We start from the raw sequence: 23,503 nt of genomic DNA on the forward strand, positions 1-23,503 counted from the left end.
GGTCACAAAGTAAGTTACTGCCAGGTTTAGAATCTTACACCAGGTTTCATGAATCTTTTAGTTTTGCTGCCACACTATGTATGAGCTCTCATTTCTAAGGCCAAAACCCCAAGTAGTACTAACATAGCTCAATTCTGACAAATTTATAAGAGCAGATAAAATCAAATGTTGAGATTTTGATGGCATGTCTCCTATCTCCTTTCATTACGAGTTTTAGTCACATTCCTTAGTCCCTCTTACTCAAACTACATTGGCAAGACTAAGAAAGCCTTTTGGAACGGGGAATGTGTACCCGGGAATGTAACAAACATTCGGGGTTATTGCTCGGTGATTATGCAAAACCAGTACCTTTCCTCCTCCAGTAAGAATACTCGGTCCCCAGCCTGTAACCCCACATCATTCACTGGGACTCTCTGAAGAGCCACTGGCACAGCCACCCCTTCTCTCCTCTGAAGCACATTCCTACTGGCGGCTACAGTGCGGAAAAGAAGTAAAGCTTGAACAGGAAAACTGCAGGCTGCCTCCAGAGGACAAACGAGGTTCATTTTAATCTACAGCTTCTCCATACAGCTGACTCAGCTAATTCTGCAGTCTGACCCCGGAGTCCCAAACAAGCCAAGCTTCGCTTCCTGTCAGGCTCAGAGTCGTTGGTGTATAGGGGGCTCCACTGCAGTCTAACTAGAACACAATGCTTCTTCCCTGGGATTAGGAAAACTCCCATCCTGAGACTGGTCTACTCAATCAAACACTTGGCTCTGTAGGACTGTCCCAAGCCAAGGAAAATGAGAGGAGTTGAATTACGACAGAAATCTTTATTAAAATGTGTTTCTTTCAGTAATATGTTAGCATACGTACAATATACACACATACATCTGTACACTCTTTGACACACCTCACGGATTGCCACTTTCAGTTTAACCAATAAATTAAAACTAAAACAAGGAGGGAAGGGGTTGGGGGGTGGGACGAAGGGCAAAAATTTCCATGTTTTATCTGGTAAGAAATAGCAAATTTCTCAGAATTTCCCTGGGGAAAACCTGTGACCAGAGAATATTTGAAATAAAATACATAAATTCCCGCCCCCCCCCCCCCACCACAAAAAAAAATTCCAAAAGATGCAGTTACAAGTGTGCTTCTCAGAACAGGAGCATTCATTCCACTTCATACTCTGCCTTCTGCACCTTCTGGCTTCAAGACAGTCTTCCCCTCGGCTGGGGCAGAGAGGTTCATATGGGCACTTGGGCTCGGTGCACCTTGGGCTCTGGGAGTGGAGGGGCAGGCTGCCGTCTGGGAGCGAGGGGAGCCACACTCATCTGAGGTGATGTCCGGCACATCGTCCGACTGCGTGTCCGAGCTCTCCAGGTCACTGCGGATGCTCTCAGGCTGGGCCAGGCTGATGTCCCAAGGTTTGCCGGCCAGGCAGTCTTTCTGTTCACAGCTTTGGTGTTTGCAGGGGGGGTCCTCTTCGTTGCCGACACTGCCGCCACCGCCACCACCTTCTTCTTCATTCTCTGCCATCTGGGCGTGAACGTGGAGTGAGTCCTCTGTGCTGCTTCCACTCACCAGCTGGTAGTGGCTTGGTTTGGCTTCAATGTCCACTTGGATCTCCATATTGTTGCATTCTCTGTGGAGACAAAATCCACTTTGCTGAGTCACGTACGGGTCATGCTATACCTGTTGGTACAAGCAGTTTGTGGGTTGAGAATTAGAAAGTCCGAAACACAGGTAGTCAGGAGACGAGAGCTCACTTTTGGCAAACATAAAAATTTAACCTAACTCTCAAGTGAGATGGTGAAGAACTAGATCTCTTTCGATGATTAAAAACACATACGCACCTCTGCCAATTTCTTTATACAACTACAAAAGAGCTTTCAAAATTCAGCTAAGGGTCGGACCCTCACACTATCTTACTCAAAACATGAAAGTGAAAGGAGATTCATAGTGTTTTGCTATTGTGTCACAATTGGAAGGAACCAGAACCCCTCCAGCAGGGGGTGCTGCAATCACACCACGTCAGTTACACTAGTTCCTCAAAAATAAAGAGAAATAGGCAACGGGAGTCACATCAAGCAATGAGCAACATGAGAGCAGAAACCACAGACCCACAGACATCAGTGAACAGCAACCGAGCTCCTTAAGTTTCATGTGAATGATTATACAATAGCCAAAAAGACCCCAAAAAGGGGAGGGGGGGGGAGGAAGAAAAGGGAGAAAGAAAAAAATCTCTAAAAATCAAGTGCTAACAAGAAGAATCAATCAAGAGATCTCAGACACTCCTATACCAAGAACCTGCCGGGTGAACTCAAAGGGCACACACGATATATCCCATCCGATAGCACACGCAGCCCTAACAGGAGGCGTTGAGCTTCTGAAGGCCTATACCCAACTACAAACTCCAACCTCTCCTGGGCATCTCTGACTGTTCACATACCTGTCCTGTGGGTTGTAGGAACTGATTATGGAACCGGCCATAGCACGAGTGCTTGCGTTGTCACTAATTGCACCAAGACTGGCTGTGTCTTTAGGGAAAATTTCCTTTTGGACATCGGCTTGAACTTCTAACCTGTGTAAAGAGGGGACGTTCACGTTAATATGAGACCTGGGTATTCTGAGACAGTCTGCTTCCTGGCACACATCTCTTCTATTATTCTCTTGCAAACTGAGTTGATCTGATCTTCTCCAATTGTCAAATAGCTCAGATAGATGCCCACATATTTTCTCTCTTGAATACCTATTGAAATCGTCCCCTCCTTTCTATCCCCATTGCTACTACTTAACTTTAGGTGCTCAACATCTCCTCCTTGGAAAACTGCAGTTGGGTTCTCTCCCCAGCAGCCCTAAGTCCAAGTCCAACACCTTCCAGATCAGTGCCAAGGTGGACAAAGACCCGATCACTCTAACAGTCCTCTCTTGGTTCTCTACTGCCAACAGGCATTTAAAGTCTTCCTGATCTGCCTCCAAGCTCTCTCTCCAGTTTCGTCTCTCACCACAGTCCTAGATCATAATCACTCTGAATTCTTTCTTTCCTTACACACCTATATACATTGTATACTCCATGACTTTGCACATACCATTCCCTCACTCTGGAAGTTTCCTTTCTTTATGTGACAAACTCATATTCAGTCCTTAACAACAACGGAGGTATCATCTCCCCTCATTCTCCTAGCAAACCAGTCATTTCCTGTTAAGTGCTCCCATAGCACCTACGTACTTATTAAATCAATTCGTGCATCTCTCCTCCAATCATCTGTGAGCTCCGAAAAAAGGAGAGACCACATCTCATTTATATTACGTCTTGCACATGGGAACTCAAACACTTAGCTATCAAATTACCTCCAGGCGATGAGACTGAAGGACACAGAGGATCCGATCTCCCACAAGAGCAGCAAGCTTCCCCGATTGTGTCTCAAAGCTGAGAACCCATAACAATTTCCCTTCTTGGCTGTAACACCAGTTTGCAGTTCACCTTAAGTATTTCCTCTTAATAGGTTTCACAGTCAAACCCACCTGACTCATGCACTTCCTATAAAAGGCTTTCACAGAACTGGAACAGCTAGACTGGTTAAGCAGCAGTTTCAGCAAGTCAGTCTCCAATTATGTCTGTCTGCTTCTTTACAAGGGTGATGGTTTTAAGAAAGCCCAGCAGTGAATTCTCTGGCATGTGGGGGCGGGATCCCCTAACAAGAGACGGCCAGAGTCATGAGATACAGACAGGTCAGCAGCAGCCTTCAGCTGCACATTTGAGCAACCACCATCCTGCTGCCTATGCCTTGCTCTGTAGCTCCGGCCTCAGATGCCCTCAAGCATGTGCCACGGCCCAAGAGAATGAGGCGTCAGATCACAGACTTGGGTTCTAGTTTTGGCTCTTCCACAGATTCGGAGAATTGGAAGAGACTTTTCACAAACACCATCCATTAGGTGCTTCCCAGATGCCAGCTTGTACAGTGACTGTGCTAGAATCACCTGGGGAGCCTTTTCCAAACATAGATCCCCAGGTTCCACTCCAGGAGATTCAATTTATTCATTTTGGGATAGGGCCCTGAAGTCTATTTTTAAGAGGCTCCCAGGTGACTGACAGGTACTCAGGTGTGGGATCCAATCCATCTGTCATCTGTTGCTTGACTCCTTAGCCAAAAGGCCTAATAGCCAAATGGCCATCTGGTCTTACTTTAAATAGTTCCAGGGATAGGCAGCTCAGTATTTTCAAGGTTATCCAATCCAATCCTTCTTTGGATTTTTATATAGATTTTCCCTATAATCTCTATAATGACACAAAATTAGTTTCCCTCTAACTTCTGCTAAGTTGCCTTAATCTACCTCTTGGCATGAGTCAGAATCGCTTCTTCCAACTCAAGGTCCTTCAGCTATCTGAATATGTTCTGGTTTATCTCACTGGTAAAATAACTGAGCAGATCAAAACGTTTTTAGTCATAAAGTTTTACATAGTCTCAATACGTGTTCATAGAATTGATTTTCCTTATCTATCAAATAGGAGTAAGAAGGTAATAAGGATCACAACACCAATAAGCCAACAACATACAGCATGAATGCTGTTCAACTGAAAGTCAGTGACAAGCCTAATGGGGAGTGCACTTTAGTGATTGCCACAAAAACGTGTGCTTTCCCTTCCAGAAGCAGGCAGCTTAATGTAGTAGAGGGAAGAGCTGAAGTCAGGATTACTCTTTACGTGGAGTCGCTATGGTGCAGTGGGAAGAACACCAAACTTTCTGTAATTCACTTAACATTTCTGAGCCCATTTCCTCATTGTGAAGTTAAAAACACAAAACCCCCCGGCTCCACTGGTGATTACATCAAATGAGATGACATAGGAGATGTGCCCAGCACAGAGAAATGACTCAAAACAGGTATTTTACTTCTTATGATTCCAACTGGTTCTGTCAGAAATTATCTATTTGCTTACCTGCTATATTTTCCCTTGCCACTGGAAAGAATGCCACCACTCAGCGTGCCCCCTGAGAGGGCTGCAAAGCTGGCTGTTTCGCTGTATGGACCCTGCATAACACTAAGTCCATCTGTAGGGCTTCCGCTGGTGCTCAATACACTAGTCAGACCTTCAATACTGCTCTCCCCAATGCTGGGGTTCTTAAGGGCTCTCCAGGCATCTGCCACTGGGGAAGAAACGAAATATCTCAATTGAAGATAACACAGCATCAAGACAAAGTCTGTTATTTTCCTGTAATGACTCTTCAGAGTGGAGAGCATTCATGGAGAAGAATACTCGTATGTCCACTTAATGAACAGCTACTACATGCAGCCACTACATGTCAAATGCTTGAACATATGTTAATATTTAATCTTCCCAATAACTCGGCAATAACAGGCCCAATTTCAGCTGAGGAAGTGAAATCTTAGAAGTAGATGACTTGTCCCATTCATGGCTGGTCACACAAAACTACACTTCGGATTCTAAGTCCACTATTATACCACAGATGCCATCTAATCAAACATGAAGATTTCAAAATATGTTCAGGTCACGTGCTGATACTAGTAGGAAGCTTAAAAAACTTGTGGGACTCTGTGCCCTAGCTTAGTTAATATGGTAAAGCAAAAACATCAAAGTAGAAGTTGGGGGGGTGGGGAGGCAGGGAAGAAGTCGAAAGACTTGCTCTAGTCCCAGCTTTGCAGAAGCTCTTAAACCCATTTAACAGATGTTGAGACAAAAGCTTAAAGAAGTTCCCATTAAATGCAGATGATAATAGCCCTTGCCTTCCCTATTCAGAGAGCTGCTATAAAAACCAGATGAGATAATAACTGTGTAAAGTCCTCTGAAAATTATAAAGTACTGTGCAGGTATAAGACTTTATTATAATCACTACTATTACCAGCATACTTGGAGTTACTTGGAATCCTACTAGTTTGTACCTGCCACACAGAGCCAAGTACCAGAGGAATTAACCTAATAACTCTGGAACAAAGAAATGAAAAGCTAAAAATACTTTACCCCCTACAAAGCTCATTACCCAAAGTAATCCAATGACAATCTCTCTGTAAAATGTACAGAATTCTACTGATTTTTATCTTCCGTCCCATAAATTTAAAGGGAAATTAAAATTCTCCCTTTACCTGTGATTGGACCATCATCTTCATCAAACTCAATTTTCACCCCCTTTCCATTGGCTGTGCTAACTCCACAGCCACCTCCACGACAGAGAGAAATGGGCACAACCCCATAGACATAAGCCAGCATAATGGGGACACCAATACCTGGGGGAGGAGAAGGAAACAAGTCAGCAGGCCATCAGGTTTCAACCGCCCTAAATTTTCCTTTCCAGCCTGAGCACAGACAAACCACTTCATAAAGGGCCACAGAAAGACAGAAGATGGCTTATCCTAAAGAGGTAGGTGGGACTAAGAGACGATGACTGGACTTGGAATTAGGCCTGGATTAGAATCCTGGCTCCAATTTACTAGCTGTATAACCTTGGACATATCTTCCCAGGGTTGTCAATGACCACAAGAAAAGTATGTACAGTGCCCAGCACAGTGAGTACACGTTGCTTTTATTTTCCCTCTTCTACTCACTGCTGACATGCTAATCCAAGAAACAATCAATAATCAAACATTAAATAAGTGGGGGCTTAGAATCCCCACCCCTGCAGAGTGTTAATTCCAAAATCTTACTGCTGTGAGAGGCAGGATGGCTTAGTTAAGAGCACAGGCTCTGAAGTCAGACTGCCTTGATTCATGTCCCAGCTAAGTGACCTTGGGCAAATTACTGCACCTTTCTATTACAATTGTGCTGCTGTGAGGATCAAATGAATTAATACATGCAAAACACTCAGAACTGCTCCTGGCACATGGAGAGCCGTAATAAATGTTACTTATAATAGTCTTATTCTAGAACAAACCCTCATGCCTCTTAAAATACTACGAGGCATTAAGCAAATCAAAATAAAAGTAATTTTATTTTGTGGGTTCCCTGGCAAGTGGAGAGGAAAGGTGAAAAACTAGGCCTTAAAGTGATATCCTTTAAATCAAACTTTTCTATGTGCCAGATGGAGTTCTAAGCACTAATTTAAGAATGAAAGATCCCAAAGTGTGACAATTTAGTGCAGCTGATAATCACAATGATAGTGCCTAAAAGAGTTAACTCCCAAGGTGGGTTTGGCATAGAATGTAGGAGCCTCCGAGGTGAAGCATCTGGCCAGCTGGCTAAACTGCTATAGTTGGAAAGCGAGAGGTATGGGGGGGGAGTGCTAAAGAAAAGAGAGGGAGGGAAGGAGAAGAGTTGTGGTCTCGGCTAGCTTACCCACACTAACTGCAGCAATGACTGGGGATGCAATGACAGACAAAGTCACTCCTCCTGTGATAGCCAAATTCCTCTTGTGTTTGGAGGTTTTCCTTCCCTCATATCTGCTGTGAATCTAAGAAGAAGAAATAAAATTCAGGTCAGCAGGTTAGGATATCAATCTTTTTGCTAGGGTGAAAAAAGACAAGTGAATATTCTATTGTATTAAAATATATCCCCCACCCACCAAGAGGCCATCTTACTCCAATTTGAACCTAACTCAGACCAGGGTGACATAAAGTAATACAGAAAAAGTTAATCCAAGAAGAGACAAAATAACTCAGAGGAGTGAGGAAAAGTATTTCACCTTTAAGTCACCGAGACAAACCAGGCCCAGGATGCTAATAAGAACTTCCAGATCTCTCGGGGTTTATGAAAATCCATTTAAGAAATTAAGGTTATTTTTATCCAAGAACCAGCTGGTTTTCAGGAAGCTCTGAAATATAAGCTCCTCCCTATTTCCTTCAAACCTTTACCAGCAAACCTGGGGATGGAACATACATAGAACTCAGCATGTCTTACCTTCCTGCCAACATAAACAGGAATGCCGATGACCATGGCAGGAATGGCAATGCCAGCAATGAGGGATATCCCCACTGGAGCACCAATCAGTGTGCCCAGCTGCCAAAGAATTTTCTTCTTACGGCTCCACGGCTTCTTGCCCCAGAATGTGCAGCCAGAGGGGCTGCAGAGGAAACATGCTGAAGTTAATGGTAATATTACAAATGCAGCTATTGTCACCAGAGGGCTTACTAAGAGCAAGAGCCTTCTTTTTCAACAGGAATGATTAATAGTTACAAGAGGTTACAGGAAATGAATATATCATATGAGGGGGAGCAAAAGACAAGGTCAGATTACTAGAGCTCTGGGCCCTTTACTTTTTGTAAAGGTACGCTTCCAGCCTTGAAACCTCTTTCCTTTCTTTTCTGTTGAACTCTGTCCTCCTTAACCTATCAACACTGATTCCGCTTCCTTGACTGATATACTACTTGGGATCCTGAACAACCTACACGCTCGATATCGCATCCAAAAGCACTGTGCCCGGCAGCTAATAAACACTGATTTGCATAGTTTTCTTGGCATCTGTCCTACCCATATCCAATAGATAGTGTAAACTATGTTCCTGGGAAAGGACATAAAAAGACTTTGTCATACCCTTTATGTCAGTTTCATATTCCGAGTTTGGCTACTTTTATACCCAATCCTTATGTGTTCAACCATTTTTGCTCACTCCCTTTGTCCCGTCTTGACTAGACAGGATAAGCAATTTTGAAAGTAGGGATCATGTCTTACACACTCATGTCACTGATAATCGGTATAGTGTCAGTACTCAATGCCTGCCATATTGGAAATGAAAATGCTTCATGCACACAATGAATGTTAAGTTGGTAAATATTAACTCCTTCAGGACAATATTTTAATATTCAACCTGAATCCTTTAGAATCCTTTAGGAAGTCATTACATGCAAGAAACTGTAAAAAGGTAAGTCCGACCTTAATAAACTTATGCAGTTTAGCAAAATTAGACTTGTATATGAAGCAAAAGTAGTGATGTTTATTAACAAACATTTAACGAATGCCAATATAGAAGAATGAGGCAGAAAAAGCTGGGGAAGGCGTCATAGACAAAATGGCATTTAAGTGACCTCTGAAAGGTGAATAAAAACTGAACAGGTTGAGATAAAAAGAGGTTGCTGGGAGGGCGATGTGATCAGAAAGCATTCTGAGCAGAGGCAAGAACATAAACAATTATGAAAGAACATGAACAATAAGACAGCACAGAGCAGACACAGGGAACAGCAAGCCCAGGTTACCTGTAATATATAGCATGTATAAAAGCAACATGGAAAAAGCGAGAAAATTAGATGATGACCAAATTGTGGAAAGACTTAAAGCCATGCTAGGGAAACTGAACTCTATCTGGAAGGTAATGAAAACAGTCCCTGGAAGTTGCTGAACTCGAAAAAAACATGGTCACAGGAGTGCTTCAGAAGAACTTTTTATAGCTTCCTTACTCTGTAATGCGAGGACAGACAACTATGTCTCTCTGACCTCCTTTTTCCCCTCAATCAGTAAAAGAACAAGATTATAAAGCAATGGACACATTTGCCTTCTCACCTGAGGTAATGCAAGTCTGAGATCTCTTTCATACAAAGCCAACAGAATTCACAGCCACACACTGCACAGGTCATATGATTACAGCTCCCATCATTCATCTTGATAATGTAAGCACTGCATCGTGGGCATGGCTTGATGTCATCTGCTAAGAGGGGAAGGAAAATCGGGTAGAAAAATATCCCTAGTTAAACCTAGTTTGATTTATTATTCCTAGGAATATATATAAAAAATGAGGAGGCAGTCAAAAACTCTCAACTAAGAATTCCAAATTGTGCAACCCACTTCACTGGAAGGCTGGCTATGTCTAGACCTCAGGAATTTTCATAAAATGGATCCTGTCTCATACTGAGCTGCCTATCCCCCAAACTGGCATCTTACACAGCACTTAAGCCACACTCTGAGCAAGAATACTTCCCAAGAGAGAAAGATCGTTCCAAGAAAAATGGAATTTCATCAGCCAATAGGCTGGCAGAATTCAAAACAGAGTCCTGCAGGAGGAACAGTCTGCAAAAAAACTTTAGCTCAAAAAACTCGTTTCTCAGTCTCAGTAAGTATCATTGTGATTTGCTATTAACACAACCCACAGACCCTTCCCATGATACTTTCAAATTCAAAACCTAAATATAAGTGGGTATGCTATGTAGCACACACCTAGTAATTTTCACAGCAAGCTAGGAACTATCCTATTAAAATGACAATTTAGGAGATTATGCTGTGCCAGGAAAAAGTAAATGGTAAAATCTTTCCTACCAGCCTCTCCCAAATGACATCAGTGAAATAAAATACATTTATAAAAGGCAATAAACTCAGTGAAATTTTTAAGTAGGTTTACTCTGACTTGCCAAGGTTCCTCCTTTTAAGGTTAATCATTAATCCATACTAATATTATTTCCTTTCCTTAACTCTGTACCCTATTTCCAAAAGCAGTGGTGCATTTAAAGCTGGTAGGAAAATAATAGAGGTTTAATACTAATTAAATGTCTTTCTGCTTACAATGAAGGTTTTGAAAAAGTCCTTAGCAGAAGGACCTAATTACTTTCCAATATGAGACATATTACTAAGAAGGTAGAAACTAGAGGGGCTCCTGGGTGGCTCAGTCGGTTGAGCCTCCGACTTCAGCTCAGGTCATGATCTTGTGGTTTGTGGTTTCGAGCCCCGCGTCGGGCTCTGTGCTGACAGCTCAGAGCCTGGAGCCTGTTTCGGATTCTGTGTCTCCTTCTCTCTCTGCCCCTCTCCCACTTGTGTTCTGTCTCTCTGTCTCTCAAAAATAAATAAATGTAAAAAAAAAAAAATTTAGAAGGTAGAAACTAGAGAATTCAATTTTGTTGCATTCCAATTTTACCAATTTATAGGTTGGAAAACCTATAGTTATTAGAGAGAGAAGCTACATATCAAATACAACGTTGAAGGTATTACCAAATATGTTCTGCTCTCTGATCCCAGGAAATACTTGGTTATACATTAAGATAATCTCTCCTAGCTTTAGGCTCATGTTATGAAATATCAAATAAAGAGAAAAATGAGAAAATGCCAACTTATACCTGGTCCAGATTCTTGCCCATAACTGAGACCTGAAGTGTGCTTGGTCCGTACTCGCAAAGTCTGTGCCCTCTGCTGACGGGCCATATCGCATGTCTGATTTGGATGCCATATTTGCTTGCAGTGGTAGCAGAACTCCGTTTGGCAGCCTTCCCTCTCACAGGTCAGCTTTGGGCAGCTGGCACAGCCATAGGCAATAACAGCATAACTGGGTAAGGACACAGGAAGAGAGATCAGTAAGGTAAGAAAGATCGGAACAAGACAGACATTATTCATCAGTGTCAGTGGGGTAACACTGACACTCCTTGTCACTACACATGATATAGAGAGAAAAGAGTACACATATCACACATAACATATACACACAAGCATGCCGAACAAACTGTAAAACATATTCTGTGTGAGAAAGTAAATTTCTTCTTGAGATTCTAAAAAAACACAAATCCCTTATTTGTGAAAAAATAGGGGAAAATACCATAGGTAGCCTGAATTCTAGCACATATTCAGTCACAGTTCAAGCTGCTTTAAAGGCAGTTTCCCACAGCAAGTTTCATAAATTACAGGGTACAAAACTATATCCTTTTGATGGTTTACTATATTTAGAGAGATTAGAATTTGTTTACATTAAAGGACAGAACATTTGTAAAACAAGCTATAGCAAAAACTAAAGTATACTTTTTTATTTTTAAGTTCCACAGTGAAGTTGGTCTGACCACACACAGCCTGAGACAAGAGCCACAGATGGATTATGACCAGCTTCTATTGAAAGCTCATTTTATCTTTCAAACTTTTTTTTTTTTTTTTTAACTCAAATCTATACCTTGAAATATCTACTTCCTTGACAGGCTCCAGAGTCCAAGAATATCATTCTTCTACCTTACTAATTAATACAGGATAAGGTTATTATCTCCCTCTCCTTCCTTCTCTCTTCTGATACACATTCTTAGTAAAGACGGGCAATTCAGAATCTATCTGCACCAACGTCAACTGTTTCTTATAATTCATGTTTATTTTCCAAGAATTCTCTCTCACAATCCAAAATATTAATAACTATTAGCACTTCTGACTAGTTCTAAATATGTCAACTAAATGTTCAGATTACCCTAACAAGTGAATGCTTGTTTAAAATAAAATAAAAAAAAAATTAAGTAATTTAAAGAAACAAAGAAGGGAAAATAGCAGTTGTGAAAGTTCAAACAATTTTTAAACAGGTCAATGACTGTAGGCTTAGGTGTTGCCATTGGGCTTTGCTGTCCCCTATTCCACTTTCTCTTCCAATTGCCAAAGACCTTAAACAACTTTTATGGAAGGCTAATAAAAGTTTTCTTGGGTTTCTTCTACTGTTTATTTGAATGTACATTAGATGTTCATAACAGCAACTCAAGTTCTCAGGTTTATTATAGATTCTGCAAGTTGATTTGAGAATGACATTGAAGGTATCGATGACATATCATCTATGTTACATAATATAGTCTGTATTAAATCTCTTCTCAGAAACAGCAAAGGGGTCAATGTATGAATGCAAATGATTCATATCCTGTAGGAGTTCTGAGTAAATTTACCCCACCTCGCTGCAAAATAACTACTACAGATAAACAATGTTTCTCCTGAAGAAAGTGACTTCCTTACTATTCTGGGTTATAGGAAAGGTACTGGATGGCCTTTGGAAAGTAGTCAACTTCTGATGATACAAATTACACAGTCAGGAAGCCTTGATCATTTCCTGATCCATTCCTACCTCACATGGTGGGAGTAAATATTTATTAACAGAATCTTTTATTTTTTCTTTAAAGAACATTTGACAAGATTGATAATGTCAATTTTGGGTGTAGAATTTGGTTCTAAGGAAGTAAAATAACCCCAAATACTCACGAACACACAGCAATCTATTACCATGACACAGAATTACTCAGGGCACGAGACTTGGCATTCCTGTTTTTGGGCGCCTGGTCTGGGCTCCTTGTCCCTGACTCATACTGCATGACACTGAGCTAATTTAAATCTCCAAGCCTTAACCTCTACTCCAAAAATGGAGGTATAGGTGCTTGCCACATTTAAGTGGAACTACACATACTCTAAAACTGCATTTGAGATCTTGCCCTGAAAGGTATGGTATAAAAACACAGCACATTTTATCCTACTTCATAGCCTTTGCATAATCTAATCCTTCTGCCTAGAAATGTTCTTTCCTTTCTTCTTCTTGCCCTGGCAAATACTTTATCCATTTAAGAACCGGCTCAAATTTCATCTCCCTATAAAATCCACTTAATCTCTCTAGGCGGCTGGTTGCCTACTTTATGTCTATGTATGATTATTTCATATTACTTATCACATTATGTTCTAATTATTTGTTTATACATATGCTTCCCCAACCAGACTAGACTCAAGGAAAAGTATCATCCTTTTTTTTTTTAATCTTCAGGGTATAGTATACTGGTTCATGCTTAAAATGCTTGTGTTCAACGAATGATAGAGACCCTCTCCTGCTTAAGTTCTTTACTTTCCCCAGGCCATTCTAACTCTTCTCATGGACCATTACTCTGTCCTAAAGCAATCTTTAAACTTTATCCATGTATCTACTGGTTTATTATATGCCAGGTACTATAACTTAGTCCTAAAACTTTGTCTAAGCCCATTTTAGGAGTAAACTCCTAAATTCTGAATAGGGTAATCTTCCACAGGTAGTTGAAAAAAACTTCATCCTTGAGACCAAATCTACCTTGATGATCTTGTTCTTTCTCTTCCATATCCCACACTGGAGCCTCTCTCCCACCCTGCTCTTAGATTAACCAAGCACTCAGGCTTGCTAATTAGAAGCTAAATGGGGGGTGGGGAGGGAGAAGCAGCAGCTAAATAGGTGTTGGAAATTACATGCTGCTAAGAAAACAGACGTGTCCTTCTCCCTCCCCTTAATTTCATACAAATTTACCAATTTTATTCACTTCCTAAGTCTTCAGAAATATGTGTGACAGGCTAGACCACAGTATTACCTAACTTCAGCCCTGGAGAAAAAAAATCCCATTATTATTTGATTACGTTCCACATACCCTAGTAGTTAAAGAAATGTGTTCCTGGGGCGCCTGGGTGGCGCAGTCGGTTAAGCGTCCGACTTCAGCTCAGGTCACGATCTCGCGGTCCGTGAGTTCGAGCCCCGCGTCAGGCTCTGGGCTGATGGCTCAGAGCCTGGAGCCTGTTTCCGATTCTGTGTCTCCCTAGCTTTGCGCAGTGGCAGTATCGTAGCCAATGAGGTTTATCCGAGGCGCGATTATTGCTAATTGAAAACTTTTCCCGATTCTGTGTCTCCCTCTCTCTCTGCCCCTCCCCTGTTCATGCTCTGTCTCTCTCTGTCCCAAAAATAAATAAACGTTAAAAAAAAAAAAATAAAAAATAAAAAAAAAAAAAAGAAATGTGTTCCTATATTATGTCTGCACTTTGTAGCTCCAGGCCATGTAACTTCATTTACAAATGGACCCTGAGCATGTGTAAGGGTAGCAGATATGCACCAAGTTGTCATGAGCTGTTCTCTTACTATCTCTCCCCCCTCTATTCCCACCCCCTTGGTTCAAACTCATGTCACCTCTTGGCCAGACAACTCTAAGAGTCTACTATCTAGTCTCCTTATTCTCCACTCCAATCCAAATTCTAATTCCAGAAAGTTATCTATCATGATGTTACTCTTTTATTTAAAATCCTTCAACGAAAAAGAAAAAAAGTCTTTCAAACCTAAACTTTGCATGGCTTAGATAGGGCTATCAACTTGAATCCAGTCTATATTTTCAGACTGATCTCTAGTTACTTTCCAGATCATGCTCTCCATATTGTGCATCCAGAGGCTGACCAAACTAGCCTCCAGACTTAGCATTGCATTTTTATACCTCTATGTATTTGCTCATAACCCTCTGATTTAAGATGCTTTTTTCTCTACTTGCATCTTTATTTGCCTTGTAGGAATTACTACTCATACTCTTCAAGGCCCAGATCAAATATTACCTGCTCTGCGAGGTCTTTTTTTTAATAAAGTTTTTTAATGTTTATATATTTTTGAGAGAGAGAGAGCACAAGCAAGGGAGGGGCAGAGAGAGAGGAAGACAGAGGATCTGAAGCAGGTTTCATGCCATCAACACAGAGCCTGATGTGGGGCTCAAACCCATGAACTGTAAGATCATGACCTGAGCCAAAGTCAGATGCTTAACTGAGTCAGCCACCTAGGCACCCCTTTCTTGACACCCTCATACAAAATCTTTCATCTATCCTCTAAGAGGATTTGTATTTTCTTTCTTTTTTTTTTTAATTTTTTTTTCAACGTTTATTTATTTTTGGGACAGAGAGAGACAGAGCATGAACGGGGAGGGGCAGAGAGAGAGGGAGACACAGAATCGGAAACAGGCTCCAGGCTCTGAGCCATCAGCCCAGAGCCCGACGCGGGGCTCAAACTCACGGACCGTGAGATCGTGACCTGGCTGAAGTCGGACGCTTAACCGACTGCGCCACCCGGGCGCCCCGAGGATTTGTATTTTCTTTAGGATGTGTTACACTGCATTTTCTTTCTTTCTTCTTCCTTTCTTCCTTTTCCTTTTTTTTCTCTTTCTTTCTATCTCTCTACCTACCTACCTACTTACCTATCATCTCTTCTAACAGGCCAAACTCCCTATCAAGAGGACCATGTCTAAGTCCTTTTTGTAATACCCAGTATTTACCTAAGGTTCAACACTTTATAATTCTCAAAAGTGTCTACTTAATGATCATCTGTCCTCTTCTTACCCTCCCCCTCATTATCTGCTTCTCTTCCAAAAACTGTGCTATTCATTATCTTTATCTATCTTCAACTATCTAAATTCAATATCCCATTCTTCTGAAATCTAACTGAAAAATTTTGTTCATAGTGTTGTGGAAAAAGTTGGAATACAGATATCCTAGTCTAGAGGAGCTCTTAATCTATTCAGAGTACAAGATTCATTGTTAAATAAGGACACTAACAGAAGACAGAGTAGCTGTTAAAGGAGTTGGAAAACTGCAAATAGGGAAAGTTTCAGTTAAAGATGCCATCGAAAAAAAACCATGTTTCCTGTTGGTCTAAGTTTGGGGAAATTACACCAGATTGAAAATTACACTGTTTATTAGCATTAGCAAAATTTACAGTGTATATTAGCATGTTTAAAGGGTCCAGAAAGCTCAGAAATATTTTTTTGCTCAAGCCAGTATTTCCCAAGCTTATTTGGTCACAAAACGTTTTCCTTTCCAGTAATATGTATAATATACATTGGAAAATAACTGTTGTAGGTGAAAAACGGAAAATAACATGAAAAGATGGTAGAAGACTATAATGGGGCTTGCATTATAAGGGTAGATCATATAAATAATCACTTCTTAAAGACATAAGAAGTCATCTTATATGTCAGGTATGAACAGGGTTTTTTTTTTTTTTAAGTTTATTTATTTTGAGAGAGACAGAGATAGTGTGACTGGGAGAGGGGCAGAGAGAAAGGGAGATGGAGAATCCCAAGCAGGCTCTGTGCTGCCAGCACAGAGCCCAATTTGGGGCTCAAACCCATGAAACCTTGAGATCATGACCTGAGTCGAAACCGAGAGTCAGATACTTAACCGACTGAGCCACCCAGGCGCCCCAGGTATGAACAGTTCTAAGCAGGGGAGTGATATAAGATGTTCCACTTTAGAATGAGTACTTTGGCAAATATGGGAAAGATATATGGAGCTGGAGGATGATGCAGATGGACAAGCGAGGGATGGGGGGCTTAAGAGGCTTAAGAGACTTAAGAGTTGTGAAATAGAAGGTACAGACATCAATTAAGAGAAAACGTCCAGATCAACTTTATCTCAATTTTTTACATGTCATACCAGAAAGAAAGACACACACACACACACACACCCAAAGAGAGAGATAAAAGATGTCCAGGAAGGTTGCAGAGAGGAAAAGAAAATCCTCCCTCATTGACTGAGAATTTTGTCTTGCTCATACGTGTGCTAGAGATGAACAGAAGGTTCCTATTTACAGGATGGTCCAGTCCAGTTTTCCAGGAAGACCAACAGCTGATACTACCTGTTGGGGTCACGTAGGAGGGGGGACTGAGAGAGAACCAGCAATGAGAGGCTGGAGTGGTGGACCTGCACAAAGAATTTAGGTCAAGACAGCCTTATCTCCTATTCATTCGTACAGAAGGTCTGCTGTTGTACACCAGGAATTTTCTTTGCCTCCTCTGCTCACCCTCAGTCTTCCGGAGATTCTGAAAGGGTTTGAAAACTGGCAACACAGTACTTGACAGGAAAACATTATATATTTACATGAGGTGGGGGTTTCTGAAAAGACCTCATGCTTAAGCAGAGACTCTAAGCAGTTATAATCAACTGCACCACTTATTAGCACTGAGACATAGAAGCCCACACTTAAACTTCTCTGGGCTGGTTTCTCCTCTATAAAATAAATTTACCGTAAAGAACTATAAAAAGATCAGTTATTTGTATTTTCAGTTACTTTTACCTATTAGAAAGTATGTTTTAAATGTACTTGGTAATGCTGTACTTAATAATATTAAATAATAACGTAAATGTTTCCCCACTGAAACTGGTCCTCTTATTTATGATTAAAATAAAATCATATTCAAGTATGGGAAAAGGAAAATTCATGACTCTTTGCTCTACAAATACCTTGTAAACAAATAATTTTTAAGGTTTATTTATTTAAGTAATCTCCACAACCCACAAGGGGCTCGAACTCATGACCCCAAGAGTCACACGCTCTTCAGACTGAAGTCAGCCAGGCGCCCCCTAAACAAATAATCTTTTAATATACAGTGTTCTCATTATCATAATCACAGTGAACCTAACGATCAGAACTCTGTAAGATCAATTACATGCCTCCTTCAAATACACACACATATACACACACAGAGCAAAGGGAGGACTTGATAAATCTGGCTGCGAGAAGTTGATTTATGAATAAAGGTGGTCAGGTTCAAGAAGAGAACTGGGGATTATGCTTCTCTAACTGCTCATCCAGAATTTTAACAGACATAGAAGAATAGAACCATTTGATTGAAACAAAACAAAATAAGCTATTTTTCTCCTGGCATTAAAAAGAGGTGGTGGGGCACCTGGGTGGCTCAGTCAGTTAAGTGGCTGCCTGACTCTGGATTTCGGCTCAGGTCATGACGTCACCGTTTGTGAGTTCAAGCCCTGCATCTGTGCTCACTGCACAGAGCCTGCTTTGGATCCTGTCTCCCTCCTTCTGCCCCTTTCCCGCTGATGCTCTCTCTCTCTCTCTCAAAAATAAATAAATGTTAAAAAAAATTTTTTTTTAATAAATTAAAATAAAAAGAGGTGGCAAAATCATTGGCCACATCCCCAGGGAACTCAGACACTTGTTTGGGAAGTGACAGAATTTTAAAGTTACTCTCTATTTATCTAACACCTCCAACTGCACACCTCAAAACACTTTGATTTTTTTTTTTTTTCAACGTTTATTTATTTTTGGGACAGAGAGAGACAGAGCATGAACGGGGGAGGGGCAGAGAGAGAGGGAGACACAGAATCTGAAACAGGCTCCAGGCTCTGAGCTATCAGCACAGAGCCCGACGCGGGGCTCGAACTCACGGACCGCAAGATCGTGACCTGGCTGAAGTCGGACGCTTAACCGACTGCGCCACCCAGGCGCCCCTCAAAACACTTTGTAAACATTAATTAATAAGCCTCTCAAGTCAGGAAAGGATTAGGCCTATTTCAGATAAGAAAAAGCAGATAAGTGGCTCTTCACAAAAAGAATCAGAAAAGAAACTAGATTCTAGCATCCTTGGCTCTTTCGATGTTGTCCTTAAGCTACAACATTTGACAAAATGATCCAAACAGTAGCATCCCCAATAATGCCAACAATCTCATGCTTTTAAAAAGAAAAAGCTAAGAGGAAAGAATATTGGCCTTGGTTGGAGTTAAGTGTTTCAAGCTTGGTTCCACCACCCACTAGTTATATGACCCTCAACAAGTCACTCAATTTATTTAAATTTCATTTTTCTCATCTGTAAAACTACATCAAATCTATCTTACAATGTTGTAAGAATCAAATTCAATTATGTATGCCTGGCACATGTATACTCAGCTGCCAGCTTGCTTGCTTTCTCCAAACTCTACCTTCTTTAAACCCACACATAACACACTTAAAAATATAGTTATATAATTTTTATAATTCTCTTAACTAATTAAAAAAACTCTGGATGATACTAATCCAATACTTGGCTGAAATAAGAAATGGTCTTAATTCCTTAATAGCTTTCAGTAATGGCTTACACTTTACCATCAAGATGGTAAGTTAATTCCTGTCCATTTTTATTGATGTGAGCAAAGACAGTGACTGATTTCATAGAAAAACAAAAAGGGAGTTTTTCCAGAAAGATAATCAGTGATGCCACATTTCTCAGTTAAAATTCAAGGAAAGACATTTCAAAAAAGTAGTTTAATATACTATTCCAAAATTAACCATGCAATGTTCTCCTAATGTTCTTTTAGTTCAGAAAATAGATCAACAGTATGTATGATGCCTGCATATCACATGTATATTAACCTCTAAAGGCCATTAAGATCACCAGACCACCAGAAATAAGAGCCTAAAAGGTTCCCTCCGACACTTATTAATTGAAAGCGAAAGTGATCTACCATAGACAAACACCATACCTCTGACTACAACCCTTCAAAGTAATTTAGAAACTCCATCTCAGTGAGGTTAAATAACACACCCATCTCTAAACAAGTCTGGCAAAATAGAAAGAAGTTAACTCTTCTAGACACTCTTAAGACAGCTTCTTTCGAAGGAGACAAATAGCATCGGGGAAATCTTAAAACAGCCTTGATATACAGGCTACAATTAAAAGCCCTTCTTAACTCCTTTGAAGCAAAGGACCATGCAGCTTTTTACTGGCATTACATTCTCACACTGCAAGGAGTCCCTAGCATCTTTTTGCCCCCAAAGCATAATACACAAGAATAAAATGATCTGCCCAAGGTCACAGAATTGGTAAATGGCACGGTCTGACTCCCAACCACTTAGATAAGCTCTTCTTTGCTGCATGCAACCATTCATGGTTTGTACTGACAGTAACACACAGATTTTTTTTCAAGGGGGGGGGGGGGAGGGTGGTCTCCACTGAATACTTTAGATAGCAAAATCTGCTGGAATTCTGTCCCTGTAAAGACTGCATATTTTCTCACTGACCTTAAAAATTCAGGATATACGGTGCATGAAAAAGACTGTCATCAAGAACTCACGATCAGAGGGGCCGGGTAACACATTTTCTCCTACCGTATCAACCTCTGGGCATCCTTCTTCTCAGTGCCCCGTTGCTTCTCTGGACAAAGAAAGGGCCCGTCCACCCCTCACTCTGCCCAAGGCAGCAGTGTAAAACCACAGCGGGCCTCCCAACAGCTTAGCACAGAAGGCACACGATGCCCCGGGTGCCCCAGAGCTGCCAGTGAGCTGTCCTTTCCCCCTTGGTGCCATTTCCATCACCTCCATTCCAACTTTCAGCCGCGGTGGTCAGAACACACCTTCTCCTGCAGTGCTGCTAAGTCTGCCCATGGCCAAAGGGACACACCCCTCCGACTGCTGCGAGCCCCTCAGAATGATATTCTCATTCCATCCTTTGCCAGTCATTCCCTCCCAGCCCTCATTAAGACATGCTCCCTACACCTCTGGACAGAGGGGCGTTCACCCGACCTAAAAGCCTCTCCAGGCCTCCTGACTTGATGGACAGCTCCCTTGCCCTCGGGGACCGCTCAGCCCCCACCTCAAGCCCTCGGGTAGCGCGGGTGGTGGGTGCCTTCCCCCACCGGTCTGGGCTTGCCGATGGGGGCCGGTTACCAACCCGCCGCACTTGCCGCCTTCTCCTTCCTCCCGCTGTTCATCCCTCTCCGCTCCCTCGGTGCTGGGCCACACACGCGCACCCTGGGCGCCGCCGACCGCCTCTCCGGGCCGGCCACACGCGGGGTGGGGTCCGGTCCCCGGGCCCGGGTCCCCCTCCGCCGCAGCCCCTGCCCGGGCGGCCACGCCCCCGCGCTCACCCGCAGTCCGGGGCCGGGCACCAGCGGCAGTCGGGGTCCGAGGCCAGGTAGCGGCGCAGCATGAACTCCTCGTACTTGTGCATGAGCGGCGGGTCGGCGAGCAGCAGGCGGATGTCGTGCGGGTTGAGTCGCTCGCTGCACTCGGGGCAGCTAATGGGCACCCGGCTCTCGCTGATCTCCAGGCGCAGGTAGTGGCGGAGGCAGTCCCGGCACGAGCGGTGCGGGCAGCTGAGGAGACGAGGGGCCCGCTCGGGCGGCAGCCGCACCAGGCAGAGCGGGCACTCCACCTCCTCCGGGCCGGGGCCGCCGCCCTCCGCCGCCTCCTCATCGTCGAACCCGGGCCCGGCCGCCGCCGCGGCCTCCGCCTCCGCCTCGGCGGCCGGCTCGGCGGGCAGCGCCTCGGGCGGCGGGGCCTGGGCCGCGGCCGGGACCGGGGCGGGCGGCGGCGGTGCAGCCGGGGGCGGCGGCTCGGCCTGCGGCTTGGCCCGGGCGCGGCGGCCGCGGGCCGAGGCGGAGAAGACACTGTGGAAGGTGAGGCGCCGGCGCCGGCCGCCGCTGCGGCACTTGGGGTCGGGCGCGGCCGCGTGTAGAGATGTAGAGCGCGGCGACTCGGAGTCCTTCTCGGAGCCCATGGCCCCCAGAGGCCCAGGAGCGAGGGGCGCCCAGCGCCACCACTGCTCCCGCCTCAGCGCCCCCTCAACCGGCGCGGCGACCGCCGCCGCCTTGGCCGCCCTCCCCGAGCTAGAAGCCGAGCGGCCGCGTCGAAGTGATTATAAAGCCTCCGCCCCGCGCGCCGCTGCCCACTGCGCAGGCGCTTTGCTGAGACACCTCACAACTCTCACCGCCCCCCCCCGGAGAGGGGAGGGGCGCTGGGCGGGGCCGAGTGGGGTGGGGCCCGGCGCGCTGGGGCGGAGCTCCGCTTCCTCCCGGTCATGGGGTTCGGGGCAGCCATCTTGAGGAGCCACACATCCAACTGCTTTTCTCCGCCCCGTTCCCCAATTCTGTACCCCCTACCGCCTTCATCCTCGAGATGGGAGTTTTCGGTTTGCCTTTCCTCGCGGATAGGCTGATTGCCACTTCCAGCAAAAGAGACTTAGGTTACTTCACCTGTAAAACCCGGACAGGGGTGGATCAGGTGGTGATTCCCAACTGGTCCACCTCGCAACAATTCTTCTGTCGTTTAAGTTAACAGCATTCATTAATAAAGAATATAGTCATTCATTAAGCATCTACAAAGTGGAAGCATTACTAGATAAGGCAGACAGGGTGTCCTGTCCGCAAGGGATTTGCAGAATAAAGTCCGAATTCCTTAATCTAGCATTCAGTGCTCTCTGTGAGCTAATAAACTGTATTCCTAGGCCCACCTCCCATCCTATCCTCCTGGTAGCTTGGTTACTTACAATTGCGGAAGGAGGCCCAGCGTTTCTTTCCCCCTGGAGGTGTCTGTCCTCTGCTGTACGCAGGCTTCCTGGTGGGATGTGAGCATGCAACTACGACAGCGACAGGAACGATCAGTTAGGATGAGGTTCAGTTGCAAATGACAAAAGAAAAAAAAATAATAACTTACGATAGAAATTGATTTCTTTCTTCACAAAAAAGAAGTCCAAAGGTAGGCAGTTTTGAGCTGCTCTGCTACACTCAGCGCTTGGTTTCCAATCTTAAGTTTACCTCATTGTGCTCCACCTTTGGAAGCATGCAGGAGAGAGGGGGAAAAGTGCACCCTTTTCTTTTTAAGAGACTGCGCTGGAAGTCCCACGCATTTTTGCTGACATCTCATTGGCCAAAATAATGAGCTACGATGAGAAATGTCGCCTTTTAACTAGGCGCAATGTGCCTGGCTAAAAATAGAGGCTCTGTGATTGATAGAGAATAGTAGAATGAATACTGGAAGGCACCAGCTGTCTTTCTCATCGGTGGCATTTACAACCATGAGAAAGGTCCCCAGGAATAAGCCCTAAGAAACTTCAAAGTTTTGAGGTAAAACAGTGGAAGAGGAGCCAGCAAAGGAAACTGAGAAGCAGGGACTGTGAGAGGAGAAAAACCAGACAGGTGTGATGTCACAGACACCAAGATGAAATGTTGCGATTGTCAATTGTGACAACTGCTGCTGAGAAGTCAGGAAAGAAGAGAGAAGTGACCAATACCATAAGGAGGGGGCCTGTTTCTCCTCAAGTAAGGAGGTTTGCTACTGGATGGCTAAAACGACAATCAATTTCTATATATTCATCAGAATAGGCTAGGCTCTGCTATGGTAACAAAGAACCCAAATGGCTCAATGGCTTAACCCAACAAAGGTTTATTTTTGTCACTCATGCAAAGCCTGATATGGCTCAAGGTGCTCTCCAGCCTACTGATCCTCTACTCCACTGGGTAACTCAGAGATCCAGGCCACTTCTACAACCTCAAAACAAGGCTTTCAGGATTGCCTCAATAAGGGAAAGGTTGCTACATAGAAGGTAATGTACTGGCAATGAG

General features: G+C 43.4%; 1 protein-coding gene and 1 pseudogene across 4 annotated transcripts; one reads left to right on the plus strand and one right to left on the minus strand.

Annotated features, from left to right (window-relative positions):
- Positions 1–792: 792 nt before the first annotated feature.
- Positions 793–22,727, minus strand: RNF19B (ring finger protein 19B). Of its 4 annotated transcripts, XM_045476567.1 has the most exons (11): positions 22,596–22,727; positions 22,429–22,518; positions 21,029–22,135; positions 10,969–11,174; positions 9,428–9,572; positions 7,832–7,994; positions 7,271–7,385; positions 6,085–6,225; positions 4,922–5,129; positions 2,432–2,563; positions 1,565–1,674 (listed from the first exon to the last, which is right to left on the minus strand). In XM_045476567.1, exons 3-11 carry the CDS (start codon positions 21,658–21,660, stop codon positions 1,653–1,655), a joined length of 1,764 nt encoding a protein of 587 aa, XP_045332523.1. In that variant the 5' UTR covers positions 21,661–22,135; positions 22,429–22,518; positions 22,596–22,727; the 3' UTR covers positions 1,565–1,652. The 4 variants fall into 4 exon arrangements, with proteins under 4 accessions (XP_045332521.1, XP_045332519.1, XP_045332520.1 ...); XM_045476565.1 differs by lacking the exon at positions 2,432–2,563 and having other exon boundaries at positions 793–1,624; positions 22,596–22,723; XM_045476563.1 differs by lacking the exons at positions 22,429–22,518; positions 22,596–22,727 and having other exon boundaries at positions 793–1,624; positions 21,029–21,874.
- On the plus strand, positions 14,181–14,263 carry LOC123600082 (annotated as a pseudogene).
- Positions 22,728–23,503: the final 776 nt, after the last annotated feature.

This window comes from Leopardus geoffroyi, chromosome C1 (assembly GCF_018350155.1).
Source record: "Leopardus geoffroyi isolate Oge1 chromosome C1, O.geoffroyi_Oge1_pat1.0, whole genome shotgun sequence".
NCBI classification, from domain to species: Eukaryota; Metazoa; Chordata; class Mammalia; order Carnivora; family Felidae; genus Leopardus; species Leopardus geoffroyi.